General features: G+C 52.9%; 2 protein-coding genes across 2 annotated transcripts in view; one reads left to right on the top strand and one right to left on the bottom strand.

Annotated features, from left to right (window-relative positions):
• Positions 1-10546, bottom strand: part of MEGF6 (multiple EGF like domains 6) — a 109020-nt gene extending 98474 nt beyond the window's left edge. Inside the window, exons 1-3 of the mRNA XM_063353753.1 lie at positions 9644-10546; positions 7014-7148; positions 2933-3042 (exon numbers count right to left, since the gene is read on the bottom strand). Of these exons, the coding sequence (XP_063209823.1) occupies positions 2933-3042; positions 7014-7148; positions 9644-9729 (331 nt within the window). The 5' untranslated portion in view covers positions 9730-10546. The remainder of the gene's footprint in view (positions 1-2932; positions 3043-7013; positions 7149-9643) is intronic.
• Positions 10547-13984: 3438 nt separating this feature from the next.
• On the top strand, positions 13985-19186 carry TPRG1L (tumor protein p63 regulated 1 like). The gene is made up of 5 exons (XM_063353755.1): positions 13985-14245; positions 14333-14424; positions 15678-15854; positions 16438-16591; positions 17339-19186. Exons 1-5 carry the CDS (start codon positions 14048-14050, stop codon positions 17531-17533), a joined length of 816 nt encoding a protein of 271 aa, XP_063209825.1. The 5' UTR covers positions 13985-14047; the 3' UTR covers positions 17534-19186.
• The last annotated feature ends 94 nt before the right edge of the window (positions 19187-19280 follow it).

The raw sequence follows: 19280 nt of genomic DNA, 5'->3' as shown, positions 1-19280 counted from the left end.
TCCGGGAACTGAACCCTCTCTGCCATAACCACCAGCCCCACGCTGCCACAGCGGGGATGCTCTTACGTTCTAGTGTCTCCCTCCGGCCATGCCAGAATTCCTAGTGAAGTGGTTCTAAGCCAGCCGTCACCCCCCTGGAGCAGCGCGTATCTCTCATCCAAATTGCCCACCCCCCCTCAAACCCCCACCGACACCTCGGCAGCGATTTCTGCTGAATTTCTGGAGCTGGTGTCATTGTGCTTTTGCAGAGCGCGCCAGGGCCGCCTGTCCCTTGGAGCTGTTAAAAAGAGACAAAAGCAGACAAGCTGCCTGTCAGGGGAGTATTACGGACGATGCTCTGGGTGCTGGGGAGCGGGGTGAGCTGCCGGGAGCCAGCGGGGCTGGGAGGGGACGTGCCGTGGAACCGGCGCTGAGCCGGGGCACAGGGCTCGTTTCTGGCCCCGATTTGCAAAGGTTAACGGATGGAAGGAAGGGACAAGCAAGGACTTCGTAACCTGTTCTTCAGCTTATACTCCAGCTGCAAAACATCGACCGGCTTTCCTACTCTTGGGGACAATTCGCAAACATGTAAACAAGACCCATTCAAAAGAGAGCAACAGGAACTACTGCCGGACGCATGGCAAGAAAACAAACACCAGCGGCTTGCCCGTCCCGTTGGCAGCAAGTTTGAAATTAATGGGGAGAGGCAAAGTATTTTGTCTCCAAAAGAGCTGGGCTTTCCTCTCTTTTTTACGGAGAGGAACCCTGCGGCGAGCAGCCCGGTGACGAGCATCGCCCAGCCCCTGCGCCGGTCCCGGTGAGGATGAGGAGTAAGAGCGCGCCCTGCGCGGCTCTATTCCCTTTTCTCTGCTTCCTTCCTGGATGGAATTACTCACTTCCTCGGCAGGAAAAATAATTATAGGACCCGCTTTTCTGAGTTCATCTGAGGTTATTATCTGCTCGCTGACAGCGGGTTACGAGGCAGCCACGGAGTTTCCTCTGGCACAGTGGGGTTGCTCTCCTGTGTTCCAGGCTTTTGTATAGGGAGAATAAAGACTGGTTGCTAGACACATCTTTTTTCTTTCTTTTTTTTTTCTTTTTTTTTTTTTTAACCTTTGCTTCAAGCATCAAAGCGCAGGGAAGGTATACGCAGCCTCTGCGGAACAAAAGCTGACTAGCTGTGGGAGACATTTTCCTATACTGTAGGTCGATTACAATCACCGTGGCCTTTGCAACGGGCTGGGACACGGCTGGCTTTCATTCCCTTGACGGCAAGGCAGGTCAGATCCCAAATGCTTTGGTGGTTCGCCTGCCTTATCACTTAACACGAAAGCTGCTTTTCTACACCCAGGGTAGGAGTGCACCTCCAAAGTCTAATTCGGAAAGGATCAGAGCTCCACCACGCAACGAGGCAGAGAATTAATAATGGATCGCAGGGAGCGTGTGTGATTCTGCCTTGGTGGTGACATTTATTTCTAAACGTATGCTCAGATAAACCTCTGCATTATTCAAGGGAAGATTTTACTTTGCTCTCAACGTCTCAAAAGCAAAGTTTAAAGTTAAATATTTCCCCAGCTGGATGTGGCCGCAGTGTTTAGGGGAAGGAGCCGGGAGCTACGCAGCATCTGCCTGGAGGGGGAGGCGGAACATGGGGCCCATGAGGATAACGCTGCCTCTGTCTTCTGCAATAATAGCATAAAATCATCTCATACACTACTGTTTGCACATCCCTTGCCCGACTCACGTGCAAATCTGAATACATACTGGAGCCTCCCCGCACAGCTGGGAAGTAGATACTTCCGTGCCTGTTGTGCAGAGAATTACCCCAGAGCAAACACAGAAGAGGAGGAAGGAGAGCCACAGAACCCTAAAGCCTCAAGTTCTGGGTCTCTGCTTCAGACCTCGTGAGTGCCATCACCTCACCCAGGCTGGCAGCTTGCGTTCAGCTCTGAGGCTGATGCTGCGACGGCCCTTGCTGGGTCCCACCAGTCCTGAACCCACCCGCTCACATTTGGCTTCGGAGGGGGCGGGCGAAGGGGAGCACTCGGCGGTCTCTGGCAGGGCTCTCTCGAGCTCAGCCAGTCTTAAAAACAACAGATCTAGTACACGACACACACGCATCTTTCCCAAGTAGCTGAGGAGCTGCATCCCTTTACGTGCATTGATGAGTTCAAGGCCAGGTTGTCCGGGGCTTGGAGCAACCTGGGCTGGTGGGAGGTGTCCCTGCCCAGGGCAGGGGGTGCCACTGGGTGGGCTTTGAGGTCCCTTCCAACCCGAACCAGTCTGGGATTCTGGGATTCTATGACCAAGCCCCGCTCTCAGCAGCGAGGAACACGCTCCAAAGAGCGGCCACACGCTGCCAGCCAAACCCCGCGGCCTTCTGCAGCCCGGCACCCAAGGCCAATTTCTCAGCCCGTGCGCAATTAGTCAAAGGCCGCCTCTTCCAAGGAAGCAGCTCTCACGAACGCTGAGTAAGAGCAACGAGACGGCAAATTAGCCATCACCGTGCCCGTTCAATCACACGCAGCAATTATGGGGTTTTATAATGAAAAGTCCACTCAGGGCCTGGATTACAGCTTTCCGGAGCTTCTGCCAATGGCATCATTTGAAACACCAGGTTTGGGCTTGATTTTAAGTGTCTAGTAGCATTTGGCAACTGGATAAATGAACGTGACTCTGAAAGCCCTTTCATGCTGCGACAAGGAAATTCTCCAAAAACGGAAAACAACAAACAGCGCTTGCTGGGAAGCCAGAGAAAAATCCGTCTGACACACCGCTAAGATAAATAGAAATAATAAAAAAACCAAAACCCTCAGTTCTTTTTACAGGCATAAACTTTTCAAAGTTTATCGCTTTGGCTGCAGGCGCAGGACTCCAAATGAGCACCCTCGGCCAAAGCCCCCGCAGTGACAGTAGGAAAAGAAGAATCTCACCCGAAGCGCGCGGTACTTACGGTAGAGGCAGCCGGCATCGCCCTCCAGCCGGGACCACCCCGGGCAGCACCGGTACGTGGTCTGGTGCGTCACCTTGTACACCTGCCTGTAGCCCGTGTAATACGCAGTTCTGAAACGTAAAAAACAAGGTACCACCCAGACAACGTTAATTCCCGCAGGAGGAGGAAACTGGGAAGAAGGGAAGTTGTAACTCTAACTGGGGATGTAAATAAAATGAGGAATTCAGTTTTCAAAGTTGCTGACTTTTTTTTTTTCCACCTGGTCTAGCAATGATCGCTGATGCTAAGAAAATACTTCTTAATTTACTTTAATCAGGCACACGAGACACTGGAGTGTCCAGGTCCTCATAACGCCCCTTCCAGGGTAGGCGTCGGGGCAGTAAAGCGGGGATTGATCTGAAGCATAAATAAATACAAGTGACACTTTTTTCCCCCGGAAATTTGATGCTGTGTGTACGTGAAAATTGAAACACAGATAAAACTTTTGAAGCCGATTTTTAAAAAGCTCCTTTGGCAGAACATGAAACTACTCCACCAAAGCAAATCAGACAAACAACAACAAATATTTGGCACAGCAGATGTGTTGTGCAAGTCCACTGAAAATATTTACCCTAACTCGGTCTAGTTGTTTGATTTTGTCTGAATGTTTCTACAAAAAACCCTAAATAATGGTGAACCATTGATTCCTCTGAAGGAAACCTTCGGCTACTCTCCTGTGCCAGCCGGCATATGGAAGCACAGCTGAGAAAAATAAAAGCAGATACTGATTATTTTTTTTGTGCGAGCTGTTAACAAATTATGAAGGAAATAGTCACGTTCCAGAAGCAGCTGAGAAAGCAATTTGCAGCCGCTCAGGCAGCAGCAGGGCGAGCAATCAGGCTCAGGTCCATCCGGATGCTCTCGGTACCGAGGGCCATCGCCCAGCCCCGGCTCTCCCGCGGTGCCGGGTACAAGCGGACACGGTGGGTGCGGGGTGGTGCTAACAAGAATTCGCTGCGTGGGCTGATCTGGAAAACACCGTCCTTTTCACCCAAAAGGAGAAAGACTGCACGGCGGCAAGCAGCCTCCTCCACCCGCCCTGCCCAGGCTCCGAAACGAGGAGGGAAAGGTATTCCGAGAAATAGCTCGGTAGGACAGCTCGGGACTAATCCCGGCCTCCTCCCTGCCCCCCGCAGCACCCGCAATGCCCCGTCTCCACCGGCCTCGCTGGGTTCCATCGGACACTTCAGATGCCCAAGTCGGCCCAAGGGGGTTCTCAAGGAGATGCAAATATTTTGACAGCCCCAGTTGCCTGTGGATATCTGGATGCTGCAGACTGGAAAGAACCACAGAGGAGATACTTTATCTTCAGTGTTTCTGTTTTCTTTTGTGTTTTAAGGAGTCCCTGGCACAGAAAATGTTGAATGAGCCAGAACTAATGGAACCCAGGCTTAAAAATCCTGCTGTGTCCTGCTGCTGGAAAATCCGCTTCCAGCCCCTCTGGGAGAGCGCCGTCATTCCTACAAGTTTCGTGGCTGAGGCTGAGCAAAGCCACCTTCTGTTGCTACCTAATTCGGGAAAGGGACACAGCCCGTAGCCAAACCTTCCCCCTCCCGGGAACGAGGGGCAGCATCCCAGAGGATGCTCAGCTCATCCGCCGAGGAGCCGACGCTGCCTCCGGGAGCGGGCACGGCCCGAGTCCCGGGGGAACAGAGCAAGGTTTGTTCCAATTTTTAGGAAGCATTACAATTCAGTATTCTTGGCATAGACACAAGCCTTATAAAAACAAATGCTACCGGTTTTGGAACGCACAAACTCGGCAGACGACTGCCCTCTCCACTGCCCCTTTATCCCTGTCCTGCCGCGGGCTCTGCTCCGGCCGAAAGCCGCATCCACGCTGGCAGCGGCACTCAGAGCCCAGGCAAAGTGCTGGGACCGCAGCAGCATCTGCAGCAGCCCGAGCGTGCCCGGGAATTTTAGGAAAATTAGCTAAGGACGATGAACCCCGCAGACAGCGGCTCCTCGCCAGGCGGGTGGGCTGCACCCAGCGCTGCTCCGGGGACGGGAGAGCAGATGCTGGATTTTCCCGGTCGTGGCCATGAACTCAAAGGCGCCGAGGCCAGTTTCAGGCCGGCCCTGTGTGTGTCAGCTCCTGGAGCCGTTAATTTGCTTCCTGAGCCCCGTGCGGCCGGAGCCGGGTCCAACTGGAGCCGGTCCAGTGGGTGAGCCGGAGGCTGCGCGGCATCCCTGGGAACGCCGACACCGCGCGCTCCGCCGCCCTCCATTGCCCAGCACAAGGGAGCTTGGCAGGAGATCCTCCAGCTATTGGAATAAGCTTGCTGCGATGGGAACTCCCGAAAGGAGTTTAGAGGGAGGGGATACGGGACAAAAATCTTGTCTGAGGAAAGTTTTGTGACAGTCCTTTTCCTGCACTTGCTTTTAAAACTCCCTGGGGGAAATCCCTCACAGCACCTCTAGGCTTCACCTCCGTGTTTTCATCAGGGACAGAGTTTTAGCACCAGCCTGTGCTGATGTTTATAATGAAGCACGACAGAAAGTTTTTTCATTTCAGTTCCTTGACTTACAATGTCAAAAATACACATTAAAGACCTAAAGGGACAGCTGGGTCTGGAGAGTTCCCAGCCTTTGAAGTAGCAGCAGACAGAGCACCTACCATTTCAAAGTCCTCTCTTTAAAACGCGGTCAAAAGACGGACTCTGTTTGCTCCTTTATTACCAGTACACAGATATCATCGCCAAGATAATTACTGGCAATTACAGGTTAGGAGGAATTCCTAAAGCCAAGACTTAAAAGCCGTCTCTAGTCCAAGATGCTTCTTTGAAACTACTGCTATCGTGGTTATTTTGTCAAGGCTTGTAACCGCCTCGTGAGGCCAGGGAAGCGGGTGGGGGACGGAGGACGGGGCTCACTCTAGTTCGGCCGCTGTGCGGGTAAGAAAAGCGCGTTATTTGCACTCTTGCCCGTGTTCACAGCCCTCTCCCTACACCTCCTCCGTGCTTGGTCTCCCAGCTCCCAGTAAGACCAGTCAGTGGCTGAAGGGACACTGCAATTAGCTGAACGAGCACATCAATTCTCCGCTCAGAGAACCCCCAAACCCCTTTTCCTGCCGGTCCAAGCCAGGCCCCGCTGGGCCGTCCGCCCCCCTGAGCTGGGCCTGAGCACGGTGCCACCACAGCACCCTCCCCTCCTCCCGCAGCGGCACTTGCACAGCGCCCACCTTTGCTGATTTTTTTTTCAGACCGTGCACAATAACCCTCCCTCGGGCTCAGCAACTGCCTTCAGCCCTGTAAAATTTTACCGGGGCATCGAGATTTTTGAAGCTGAGGCATCTAAAGACACAGGAATAACGCACGTGATGGGATTAAGTCGCTCCGTTAACATGCTGTGATGGTAGGAAACAGCTGTAATAGGCTGCCAGAAGGCTGGGAACAGCTAACCACAACGACAAAGCTTCTCTAGAACAAAAAGATATATAAAAGATATAAAATCTTCTGTTTGGGAATTCCTTAACAGCTTAAAAAACTCTCGGTGTCCCAAAGATGGCAGGCAGGGCCAGAAGCCCATAGGTGCACTTAGGGTTTACAAAATCTCTTACGGTCTGCTGCCTCTAAGAGAAGTAAATATCTAGCGAATTTAGACAGAGAATTTAGATAGAGAAAAGTATCTAATAAAATAACTTTACAGCTAATTTGTGGGTTCGGAGCCACATGTCTCTCTGCCCATTTACATCGACCCCTGTGTCAATGGCTTTGGTGCCTTCATGCCAGACCCGCTGAAGGTGGGGTACCACCACTGGGCGCTTCTCTCTGCTCCCTGCAGAGCCGCCGGGGACCGAGGGCAGCCACAGCCGTGCTGTCTGGTCACTAAGACCCTTCAGAGGGTACCAAGCGGTTGTTGAGGCTGTCTCCCGTGCCGGACCACAGCCTGGGCGCAGGACGGGCACACGCAGGGCTGTGCCCGGACACCGCCGGCATGATGGGCAGCCGCAAAGCGAGCAAGGAGCTCGCTTCCCCACCGCTGCTGGCGAGCAGAACCCATCGCCGCCACGCAAGGAGCAGGCCAAGGAAGGAAGAGGACGTACCTCCGCTCGTAGCCCGCGCACCACTGCCGTCCCCCGCAGCCCTGCTTCCAGACCTTGAGGGTGCGGGTGAATGCCTGGGCGCACGGCTGCCGGTGTCCCACGATGGCCACCTCCTGCTCCGCACAGACGTTTGGCCTGGAACAGAGAAAATGGGGTGTGCGGGGGTCTGCGGGCTGCCGAGGGAAGGCTGCAGGGCTCCCACCGCTCCACCGGGCGCCGGTTACGGGCAACTTCATTTCCCTGCTGAAAGAGCGGGGAGAGCTTACGCAGGACGCAGTATTCGCCTCCTCATTTCATCGAATCGGTGCAAAGAAAAGAAATCTGCCCAGGTCGGCCCACCACAAGCAGTTGTGAAGCACAGCCCGTCCATCCCCCCGCCCCATAACTCTTGGGGTGCGTGCCCTGGGGCGCAGAGAGGGTGCTGAGGGGGTGGCACCCGCCTCCACGCCTCGCGGATCGGTTAAACCTGGGAGAACCGCACGGTGAGCACCGCAAACCCACGTTCAGAGATGGAAAACCGCCGCCCGGCGACGACACACGCGGGTGGGGGCCACGGGAACCCGCCGCGTGCGGAGCCCCCTCCTTGTCCCCCCCCGAGCTGCAGCCGCAGGGGGCTCAGCCGCAGCGACAGAGACCCAGAGCTGCAGCGCTCACGCCACGGCGAGGCAGCGGCGCCGGGGGGATCCCGGAGCTGCGGATGATTCGTACCTCTAGGTCCTGGGACCCGCTACCACCCGCTTGAAAAATGCAGCGATTGCTTTTGCACTGACACCTTACGGCTAGTTTTCTAGCCTTAAAACAGAGAGGATGCATCAGAAAAGAGGCAGCAGCCGACGTGATAACGGCAGCACAATAATTCCTATGTTTGTCCGTTCTGCCCACTCTCAGCTAACGAAGAATACACACGCTCTCTTTGCGCCTAGGGGATTGTTTTCCTGACTGTTATCCTTACAAACACCAGTATCTGCATCTTCTGGCAGTGTTTGGGGAAAAAAATATATATTCTGCCACTAGAAATGATACATCATGTCATTAATACTGCTTTAAATCAGAATTCAGTTTGCTGTCTTAGACGTTTTCTCACTCGTTCGCAGCTAAGGGCTGCAAGACTAATTACAGGAAATAAAGTGAATATATATAATTCAGTGAGCAAGAAAATAAGAAAAATACCATTTCCAATTTGTTCCCTTTCTAGTCCTAACTCTCTCTCACCAAATGCGAGCCAGTAGTTTTAACTAAGAGGGAAGTATTTGTCCCTGACTTAACAAGTTATAAGCCATTTATTATTTGGGACTGCTGCTGCCGCCTCCAATTCTTCAAAAGGGACCAAGAGTTTTCACAAAAATACTTTCCGTAAAAGAAGTTAAACTAAATAACGTGGACGTGGTGAAGCACAAGGATTGCAGCTGGCATCTGGCAGCTCCAAGACGTTTCAATTCCCCCGCTGTTGCAGCACATGCCTTTGGGATTACCGGCGTGGTGCCTTCCCCCTCCGGCTCTGCTCCGACATCTCCCCTCCTCATCCCCACGCGTGGCCGCTGCCGGGCTCCTCGGCTCGCAGAGCTGCGCGCCCATCGCTGCACCGGCACAGCCCTCCCCAGCGCTAACGCTTTATCCTGCCGGTTGGTTTTGTGAGTGTCTCCGTAGGGAGAGCTGGAAGCTGGTGCCCAGCGGGATCTCCCTGGAGCATCTCCCCCTCGCCGCGGGCTGCCTGCGCCCCCGAGAAACGGGCTGAGAGGGACCAGAAGAACAAGGCTGGCAGCGGAACCGCCTCGCTGCGATTTATCACAGCGCGGGGAGGCTCCTGCGCGCCCCGGGGAGCGGTGGGGTGCGTGAGGGGCAGCGCCTGGAGCGTCCCGTGGGAAGCGACGCCACTTCCCAGGCGCTGGCGCTTTCTTTTCCCTGACACCTTGGCACGTCTCATCGCTCGCGTCTCATCCAAGGAGTCCTACAAGCACTTGTCAAGGCAGGAGCACAAAACCCCTGACGCAGGGAGAAGAGGCGTCTTCTTGCCAAGCCTTTATCGGCTGAAAGGGACCCCTTTTCAGCCCAGAAGCTCCAGAGGCCAGGCCAGCAGCGCGGAGGCAGCACACCACGCCACGCTGGGCTCATTTACAAAAAGAATTAGAGCAACCCCCCTGCACCGAGAGATCATCTTCTGGCAGGGGACCAAATTTGCAAGGAAGTTTTCCAAAGAAGCCAAATAATTAACACCAAACTGGAACTGTAAAATTTAATTAAAAAGAACGGACTACGTGCTGCTGCAGTAACAGCAAAAGGGGGAAAGAAACGTGCAATAAAAGACAAAAAAGAGATACACGAACTGCAATAAAAATAGCAGTTCTGTGAAGAAAGGTCAAACTATTTACACAACAATCACCTCTTGCGCTCACACAACAGCAACGTTTCAGTTAAAAACAGCAAGTTAGCTCCTACAAGCAAAGACTACGCAGATTTTCAGATTTCTATTCACCTTTATGTACCTCTGGTACCAGATAAAGAGACACAGACCAGCCCTCCCTCCCCTCCGCTCCTCCCTTCACCCTCGGTTTTAAAATACTGTATTTAGCTTCTGCTTTACAGTTCCCTGCCCCAGAAACACCCTCGGGTTCCCTTTTCTTGCTACTTACATATGGGGCTGCAGTTTGCTGCCAGAAGCCAGAGAGGACACCCGCAACGCGAGGACGAATGACAGTGCCACCGCACGGAACTCCATCGCAGCAGCTCCTCGCTCCCCCAGGTGCTTCCCGGGGGCGCCCAGAAAATCTCACCGCCGTCCCACGCGCCACTTGCACCTTCCCGTTCCTCAGAGGAGGACGCTCCCGGCTACCGCCTCTTCCCAACTTGCCAGTGTCTCACTTTCTGGCAAAGGACAATGCTTGCGGAGCACACAGGAATTCCCGTGGGGGAGAGCAGACTCGTCACTCCTGGGTGCTTCCTCCCGTATGGGTTCAGTTCAGCAAGTTTCTTCAGACCAGGGGAAACGATTATTACAGCGCAGATTGTCACTGGGTTTTTCCCAAAACCAAACCTGGCTTCTTAACGCTCCTTCGCTCGCGGCGAAATGTACCGAAGCGACTTTTCCTTCTGGGATTTGCTTCTTGACAAAGCCCGGAGACCCCACAAGCCCTGGGTTCTGCCCAGCAGTGAAGCCCCATGTGGGTTCAGCCGATGCGGAGCCGCGAGCCACTTTGCCAGGCGATGTAAAATCCAGCACTCGGCAAGGGACGGGAAGAGGAGGGGGGCTCTCCTGCACACCGGGAATCCCACCTCCCAGCGGGCCTCTCCAAAGGCAGGCAGAGCGCTCCTCACCCCAGCCGCGGAGCCGAAGCCATCCTCCTGCCGCAGCTCCCCACCGTCCTCCGGCGACGGGGCACGCAAGAGCAGCTTCCCCGCATCGCATGGGAGTAACGAAACTTTCCTCCTGCCTTTCGCAGGTCCGGCTCCTTTCCCTCACATGCTCTTGTTTCTTTTCTTGCTGACAGTCAGAAATCCCTCCCACCAGCCGTGCCCAGCCCCGGCGAGAGGAGGGGGAGACGCCGCAGAACAGTAGCAGAAATGAGTCGGGTTTGTTTCTCCAAAGGCAGCTCTTTTGCACTACCCAAGGCCAACTCCGTACACACCACCCAAAATCCCTTTCCCAGCAACTCTAAAAACATCCCACAGAGATTTAATCCCTGCTCCGCTGCCCCGGGGCGGCTCTAGGCAGAGCTGGCCTTTGGCGAAAACGGAGCGTAAGGAGGGGGCTCGGATGAAAACGAAAAACGTAGAGGACTTACAAGTGGGAGTCGTTCCTCTGAGCGTTGCAATGAGCCCGCCAAGAGTCCACATTCTGCCCTGGGAATCAGAGAGAGGGGAAGCTGTGCGCGTTCAGGTTCTGCTTTGAGCGGTGCAGAAGAGGACAGGATCTGCAGCATCCCACCCCCACCTCGTGTTTTGTTGTCTCAGGCAGAACGGAGAAGAGACGCTCACCTGCTGGGTGCCGACCCCCCCCCACACGGGGTACCATCCTCCCTCCCGAGCAGCTGAGAGAAAAGGGGAAGCAGCGAGGAGTGCCCGCGGTCATTGCACGGGACGACTGGCTGCACTGAAGCACGCTCAGAGGAGGGAATAAAAGGCAGGATCATTTTAAAGCCAGCAGCTGGCTAAAACCACCACAGACCTCGGATCTTTCAGTGCTGCCCTGGCAACGCCGTGAGACTTCTAGGACAGAAACCCAGAGAGCCACCGAGAGCCCCCGGCGCTCTGGGGGAGCGCGTCTCCCGGTGCTCACCTCCCGCCACGGCCAGCGCCGCACCGCGAGCAGGCAACCAGAGCCACAAACCCGCACGCATGCCCAAGGGAGCAGAGAGAATCCACATTCTGCCAAACACACGGAGAGAAGATGGTTAAAATAATACGTTTTAAGAAGGAGGCTAGCACAATTTATTAATGCTGATTTCTCGAGCGAAGTAGGATAAGGTTTGGGTGGTTTCCCTGCCCACACCGTGCACACATTTCATCGTTAAATCAAGACTAAAGTCACTACAAGCCATGCCCAAAAGCCGGTACTTCTGGAAGAAACCGAGGCAGCTGCTTTTCACAGCTAAACCCTTCCAAAGCCACGGCAGTCGCGTAAATCCCTCAGGTCAGAGAAAAGAGCAGCTAAGAGGGACAACGCTTTCACTTCGAAGCATCTGCCAAGCCTTAGAGGTGGGAAGACGGCACCTTTCAGTGTTGCTGGAGAAGAAAGGCAACTACTTAAAGATGTTTTATAACGATAGAGCGAGCTCTGGGATACAATACATTCAGGCCTCCATTTTCCTGTCAGGACTTTAAAAGTTAAGACTTTTCTTACAGTAGGAAAACGTAAACTTAAATACTTCAAGGGTGGGTGTCAGGAGGACAGGGCCAGGCTCTTTTCAGTGGTGCACGGTGACAGGACAAGAGGTGACGGGCACAAACTGGGACATGGGAAGTTCCATCTCAACACGAGGAGGAACTTCTTTGCTGTGGGGGTGGCAGAGCCCTGGCACAGGCTGCCCAGAGAGGTGGGGGAGTCTCCGTCTCTGGAGACATCCCAACCCCGCCTGGAGGCGTTCCTGTGCCACCTGCTGTGGGTGACCCTGCTCTGGCCGGGGGTGGGACGGGGTGATCTCCAGAGGGCCCGTCCAACCCTGACCATTCTGTGATCCTGTACGACTGCTCCCATTAAAGCTTTCAGGGGTGACTCACTGCCGCAACCCAAAAGTGTTCTTTCCGCTTAGCTGATCCTCTGTGTGGGCCCAGCTTTGGCAAACGCAGTGCTGGGTACGCGGAGCCTGGCCTCAGGAGACATCCAGGTAGGATGAGGCACCAGGCGGCCCCAGTGCAGGGGAGCGGGCAGAGCCTGGACTGTGGCTCCCTCTCCAGGAGCCCGGGGCGAGAACTCACCCAGCGCGAAGCCAACGCCGCGATCCGTCTGTAAGTGGCTTTAAAGCCAGCCGTGAGCCTTTCCCTGTCAACAGGCTCCCGGGAGCACGGGCTGCGGAGCGCGCGGCAGAGGATTCGTGAAACACATGTGAAAGATGGATATCTGAAACCCAGCGCTGTCTGTGAAGTCAGTTTAACATGTTTTCAATTTTGCACCGTTTCCCAGCAGAACTGCCTGCCGAAGATGTCATCCTCTGGCTCAGGGTAAAACAGCCCTGGAAAGGGGTCAAAGATACAATACGGCTCCATAAATAGTGATGATAATATCTGTAATAACGCCAGAGACCACAGAAATACAAATATTAACTTGCCATTCATTCCCCAGCACTATTCCATCTTTGCTATCAAGTATGCTGGACATGGCACAGGCTTTAGGGCTCGAAACTCGCATTTCTGCCCCAGTTCGGCATTGCGCTGTCACCCCCTGTGCTCCTCTGCCACACCACGCCTGGAAACTGGCACCAGGAGGTATTTTAAGGAGGGGGAAAGGAAAGGGGGACAAAAAACCCCTTGTGGGTTGAGATAAAGACAGGTTAACAGAACAATTATCAGAGAAGCAAAATAGCCATAATATTAAAAATAATTGTAAAAGAATATACAAGAGGCAAGTCACTCTCACCACCCAGTAAACTGGTGAACTGGCACCGACCGCGAGTACCCACACCCCAGCTAACCCCACTTATATACCAAGCGTGGCAAATGTGGCATGGAATATTCCGTTGGCCATTCCATGTTTCTGTCTTGGCTCTTTCTCACCTCCGATGGGAAGCTGAAAAAAGGCCCTGAAAAATACAACCATCAGCTGGGACCCCTGCCATCGCTCACCTCCCTGTCCCAAACCCGCGCCCTCTGCCCTGCGCTTTGGGATAGAAATTAGTGTCTGAAAAACAGACAGAGAAGGTTTGACGTGGCCTGGGGTGGCTGCGTCATATCGCTATTTCTGGATCGTGTTAACTCAGGAGTTATCGTCTCATTACAAACCCCAGCGTAACACAGAATTCACTCATGCGCTAAAACCAACTAACGCAGCTTTAATGAGCTCCTGCAGTGCCGCCCGCCGGCGCGGAGAATCATGAAATGGTCTGGGTTGGAAGGGACCTCAAAGCCCACCCAGTGTCCCCCCCTGCCCTGGGCAGGGACACCTCCCACCAGCCCAGGTTGCTCCAAGCCCCGTCCAACCTGCCCTTGAACCCCTCCAGGGATGGGGCAGCCACAGCTGCTCTGGGCACCCTGGGCCAGGGGCTCACCAGCTTCATAATGGAGAATTTCTTCCCCAGATCTCATCTCAATCTCCCCTCTTTCAGTGTAAAATTGCTCTCCCCCGTCCCGTGGCTCCCCTCCCTGCTCCAGAGTCCCCCCCCCAGCTTTCCTGGAGCCCCTTTAGGGACTGGAAGACGCTCCAAGGTCTCCCCGGAGCCTTCTCTTCCCCAAGCGCGGAGCACGGTGGAGAACGGGGCGGGGCAGGGGGCGGGGCAGGGGGCGGGGCAGGGGGCGGGGCAGGGGGGGCGGGGTCGGTCTCATCGTCGGGACCCCGCCCCGCTCCGCCCCGGAAGGCGGTGAGAGCTCGTCCGGGCCTCGCCGCGATGCTGCAGCTGCGGGAGGAGGAGGAAGAGGAGGAAGGGGGCCCCCCGGCGGTGCTGGCGGAGGAGGAAGGGGGGGTCCCGGCCGTGCTGGCGGCCGGGGGGAGCGCGCCGCCCGTCCCGCCCCCGCAGCGGCTGCGGCCGCTGAGCGTGCGGAGCGCCGGGCGCGCCGGGCGGCTGCGGGAGTACTTCGTGTTCCGGGTAGGGCCCGCGGGGCGGCATCGGGCGTGTCTGTGGGTGTCTGTGTCCCCCTCCCGCGCCCCCTGACCCGTCCCTTCGCCCCCGCAGCCCGGCAGCATCGAGCAGGCGGTGAGCGAGATCCGCGCCGTGGTGGTGCCCGGGGAGGACGGGGAGGTGCGGAGCGTCTGGCTGCTGGCAGAGTAAGTGGGGCGGACAGGGGGGTCCGCGACACCCCGGGACATCGCTCACCTACCGGTTCCAAACCTGCGCCTTCCGCACTGCGTGTTTAGATAAAAATCTTGTAAATATTGGTGCTGGCACAATGGATAGAGAAGGTTTGACGTGGCGTGGGGTGGCTGTGTCATATCCCTATTCCCGGATCATGTTAACTCATAATTTATCTCATTACAAAACCCAGTGCAGTACAGAATTTACTCGTACACTAAAACCCACTCAGGCAGCATTAATAAACCCCTTCATCACCAAGTTACAGACCGTCAGCCCCAGAACTCACCAACGTGCAAACTGTCAGCTCCCATTCTGCCATGCGTCCGGACGAGGGGACGGGAGCAAAACACGAGGCGCGTTGCTGCCTTCATTGGAACTAGGCTTGGCCACATCCACGAGCCCCGAGCACTCCCCGGGGCCAGCAGGAGGCAGGGGGGGTTGGTCCTTTCACCGCGGCACAAGGGGAACAGGCAGAGAAAGGGTGACGGCTGGGGGGAGCGCGCCGGCCCCGTTGCCTGGTCCCACTGTTTGCAATTACCTCACGCAGCGAGGATGGCTTCGGTCTCGGCAGCTTTACCTCAGCATTCCTGCTGGAACAACAGACAACTTTAAATTTTTGTAAGGAAAGGCAATTAAAGCAGTTACACTAAAAATAAGCCATAGCAGATACCAAAAATGGTAGTTTAACAGCTGAGCTCATTACCCTGAGCGTGTTGGGTTGCCCTTTAAGGATGCAATAGTGGCACAGCGGTGATGGCCCAACAGCCTAGTCTGGCAAAACTCAGGGAAAGGTAAGATCTTTTATTCATGAAATTCGAAGAAACCAACCGGTTTCTGAATGTACAGACTGTTCTTCCAGGGGAAGATACTAAGTCAGACCACACAGTTAAAGAAAACTATTTCTCTCCCCTGAACACATGCAAATGCAACTGATAATTTAGCAAATGTGGCAGCACGCTCACAGCATGGGATTAAACGCTTACTGGAGTAGTTGGAGACACAAGCTCTCAAGATCTTCAGACTTACTCTGATTTTCTTAATATTTTCCTATGTTGGGACATTCAGCCTCTTACCAGACTTGCTGATTCAAAGCAAAGGCCGAGATGGCAAATACAGCGTTACTAAGACTTCAGCTTTGTTCTTAGCGACTCTCCCATCCGTCAAGCTCTTGGGTGTTTTTAGCCAGCATCAGACCTGCTGGAGCTCAGTGCCATTCTCTTACCAGGATCGATCACTGGAACAACGAGAAGGAGCGTCTCGTTCTTATCACGGATCAGTCCCTCCTGGTCTGCAAGTACAACTTCATCAGCCTGCAGTGCCAGCACGTGACGAGGATCGCCCTCAGCAGCGTGGATACCATCTCCGTAGGAGAGTTTGAGTTCCCACCTAAGTCTCTGAACAAGTAAGTTGGCACAGGAGTACTGTAACGTTCTTGTAATTCTTGTATTGTCACTGTAAATGGAGCTGTCAACCTTTGTGACTGGCCAAGTTTGAGGATTCTTCCTTTTGCTCACGTGACTTCGTGAACAATTACGAAGCCTCGTCAGAGCAGCTCGGAGCAGCTGCTGTTCTGCTGGAACAGTTAGTAGTTACGTTAAAAGGGAGTTTCTCAAGGGCTTTCAGGGTAGGACGGAGAGATGTGGGAGCAGAAGTCCATCACCAGTAGGTAACGGAGCAGCACCACCTCAGCATTACTAGAAAGCCACGTGTAAACGCCAGGTCGTACATAAACGCAGGCTGTCACAGGCCATAGTTCAGGCAGTGTCCCAGGTGTCTCATGAGCTGAACCTTTTTGCACTCAGCTTAAAAAAAAATGTCCCTTTGCATATTTCAGGGGCTGAATTCTTCTATCTGCTACTTGCTACCAAACTTACGTTTCAGCTCCCAGTTTTAAGCAGGTCATTTTCAGACGGTACATTTCTAATTGAACTTGCCTCAAGGACCCAAAGGCCTTACCGCCTTAATTCTGCTGTCTCCGATATCAGGCGAGAAGGCACCGGTATTCGAATCCAGTGGGACAAGCAAAGTCGCGCCTCCTTCATCAGCAGATGGAACCCGTGGTCCACCAACATCCCCTACGTCACCTTCACCGAACATCCCATGGCGGACGCCAACGAGAAGATCGCGTCCCTCTGCCTAGTAAGGAACTCACCACTCCTCTTCTACAGGCCTTGTTGATCTCGTAGGCTGGATGCGACTTACATTATTTTGAAAAGATACAGCGGTTAAATCGAAGGGGCAGAACTTCGAGCTGTAAGCTACATTTCTCCATTCTCCAAATTTTGACGTGCAGGGCAGCACAACTGTCTGGTTTTGCCATATACCCCTAAATGGTTCAGACAAGGAGGAGGCTGAAACTTCCACAAGTGCAGAGTCCTGTAAAACCCAAAAGAAAATTGATCTTGGTGCTACTCCTGCTCTCGCTTACCTGACAGGCCGATGCCTGACCTCTTATCTAGGGCTGCCAGCTAATTAAACAAATAGCTTAGTTGCTAACTGTGAGCCTTCACTTGGGTGGTTCTCAGTTTTTCTTGCAATAGTTGCTTTCCTCTGAAGGTTTCCATGAAGCTGGAACACTATGGTAACGTAAGTTCAACACATCAGTGATAAGGGCAGGAGAACTACAGTCAGAAAGAAACAATATTAGTCCCTGGTAAGTCTTTGCCATCGAGCCCATGTGTTTAACACACAGGTAAATAGCATCCTCCTGTGCAGTTAACTGTACCGTCAGGGTTAAATGTCACAATGTGAAGTTTACCATGGCCTGGGAGATCCATGACAACTGCAGCTTCAGTGTTAATCCTTCACAATTCAACATCAGCAGCTGTTAGCCTAGCAAGTTTTAAAACGATGGGAAAACAAGGTGATTTTTTTTTTTTCTTTCAGCTGGAAAACTTTAAAACCCAGCTGATTCAAGCTGTGAAGAAAGCCCATAAGGAGTGTCCGGTGCCAGGAAGGGCTAAAGGCGTGCTGGTGCTGGAGCATCCTCTTCTGATCGAGACCTACCTGGGACTGATGTCCTTCATCAACAACGAGGCCAAGCTTGGCTACTCCATGACAAGGGGCAAAATTGGATTTTAAAATCCCTTGCGTTTAATCTTTTCAAGCGAACGTGAGTTGATGCTGGTCTCCCGGGGAGAGCCCACCGTGCGGCAGAACACCGGGTAACCAAAGTGGAGGTGTCAGGGGAAGGAAGGGGGCGGCTGTAGATCTGCCAGTTCACGGGAGGCCCTGGTGGTTCTGGTCAGGTCAGATTAATCTGAAGCAGACACAAGGTAGTGTCATTCTTGCATTTTGTATCTAATTTACAGTTCCTCCTGGTTCTTCTGCAGGGCTAGCGAGCAGCAGTATTTGCCACTTCTAACTAGGTGTTCTTCCCTGTTAATTAAGCGCGATTGGTATCTGCTACAGACATTCCGCACACACATTCCAGACGCAGCAGAACGTTCATGCCCTATTGCAGTTGTATCCCTATATATGGTGTCAAATCATGTGGTGTGCTTGGGACTGATCTGTGGTGTTGGAAGAGGTACCGGTGTTCACAGTTACAGTAATCTTAGCGTTTTGATTAATGCCTGTTAAGAATTTTGAAAGCCCTGTCAGTCATTCTTTAGCAGCAGATTTTGTTAGCGCTGTACCGTCGGGTCTGCTCAGGAGCCGTGTACCTGAACAAGTACTTTGTGAACTGAAAAATATGGCTGAACGTGCGTTTATTAGCTTTTTGTAAAAATACCTCCCTTCCTAATAACTTCCTAATTTCTTATGTGTGTTTTCCTGCTGCAGCAATAGAATAAAGACTCTTTTGAGAGAATATTGCCAAAAGCCTCACAAAAACATTTGCCTTCAAAGCTATTATTTATAAAACTGAAAAGGAATTCTATTTTGATGGGATTTATATTCTTAGCAATTTTTCTTAAATCTACTCTAATTTGGGGCAGCAGCAGCGCAGGACTCTTCAATGGAGAGAGATAAAGCTTTAAGCACTGTACAATCTGGATTTATACATTCTCGCACTGAACCTCATACTGATGTCCAGTCCTGACATTCAGAAGCAGCATAAGAGAGGCTACAACTGGAATTGCTCCTGAGGCCCCTCTACCAAGCTTTTTCATTGTGTGTGACCTTTTATCCATGCCATTTTATCAGAGCGTTTATTTGCGCGACTGCAATGCTGAATAAATGCTGTGCTGCAGCAGTGGTTTTTTGATCTTAAAGTAGCCGTGTGTTTCTGAAACCGCTGTAAAGTCGCAATGGAATGCAACCAGTTGCATGTCCCTCTCAATGCATTTTCTAAGATATCTATTTAATTTTCATTAATCTTACAGTAAAGTTAAATTTCAGCTCAGTTTGTTCTTTGTTCTTCGTTTTGTGGAGACTGAGGCTGTGAAATTTAGTGGGAAAAGAAAAAAACATCCAATAAATTCCTAAAGAATGGGCTCCCTTCCTCTGAAGAAAGCAGTGGCTGGCCACCCGGGTAGAAGGAGAGTCCAGCTCCTCTTTCCCTGCTGAACCGGCCACTCCAATTTGCCACCAGATAGTTGGGTCAACAGCTCCCCTTTCAGTTGCCTGTAACATATCAGTTTTGAGCTTTCTTGTAAAGATTCACTATAATAAATCCGTGGGGGACCAGGCACAGCTACTGTCACCTGTTAACATCTTCGTCTGGAAAAGCAAAATTATTACAGATGACTTAATTTTCTTTCTGAAAAAATAAACTGTTTTGCTTTAACAGGACTTGATTTTCTAGAAAGTGTCTTACTCATTTATCTACTTCTGCTAAAATATTTAATTCTAATACACCAGAAAAATCTGTTGTCTTAGAGGACTA

Source organism: Chroicocephalus ridibundus, chromosome 16 (assembly GCF_963924245.1).
Source record: "Chroicocephalus ridibundus chromosome 16, bChrRid1.1, whole genome shotgun sequence".
Lineage (NCBI taxonomy): Eukaryota > Metazoa > Chordata > Aves > Charadriiformes > Laridae > Chroicocephalus > Chroicocephalus ridibundus.
Note: the sequence above shows the minus strand (reverse complement) of the source record. Positions and strands in the feature narration are given on the sequence as shown.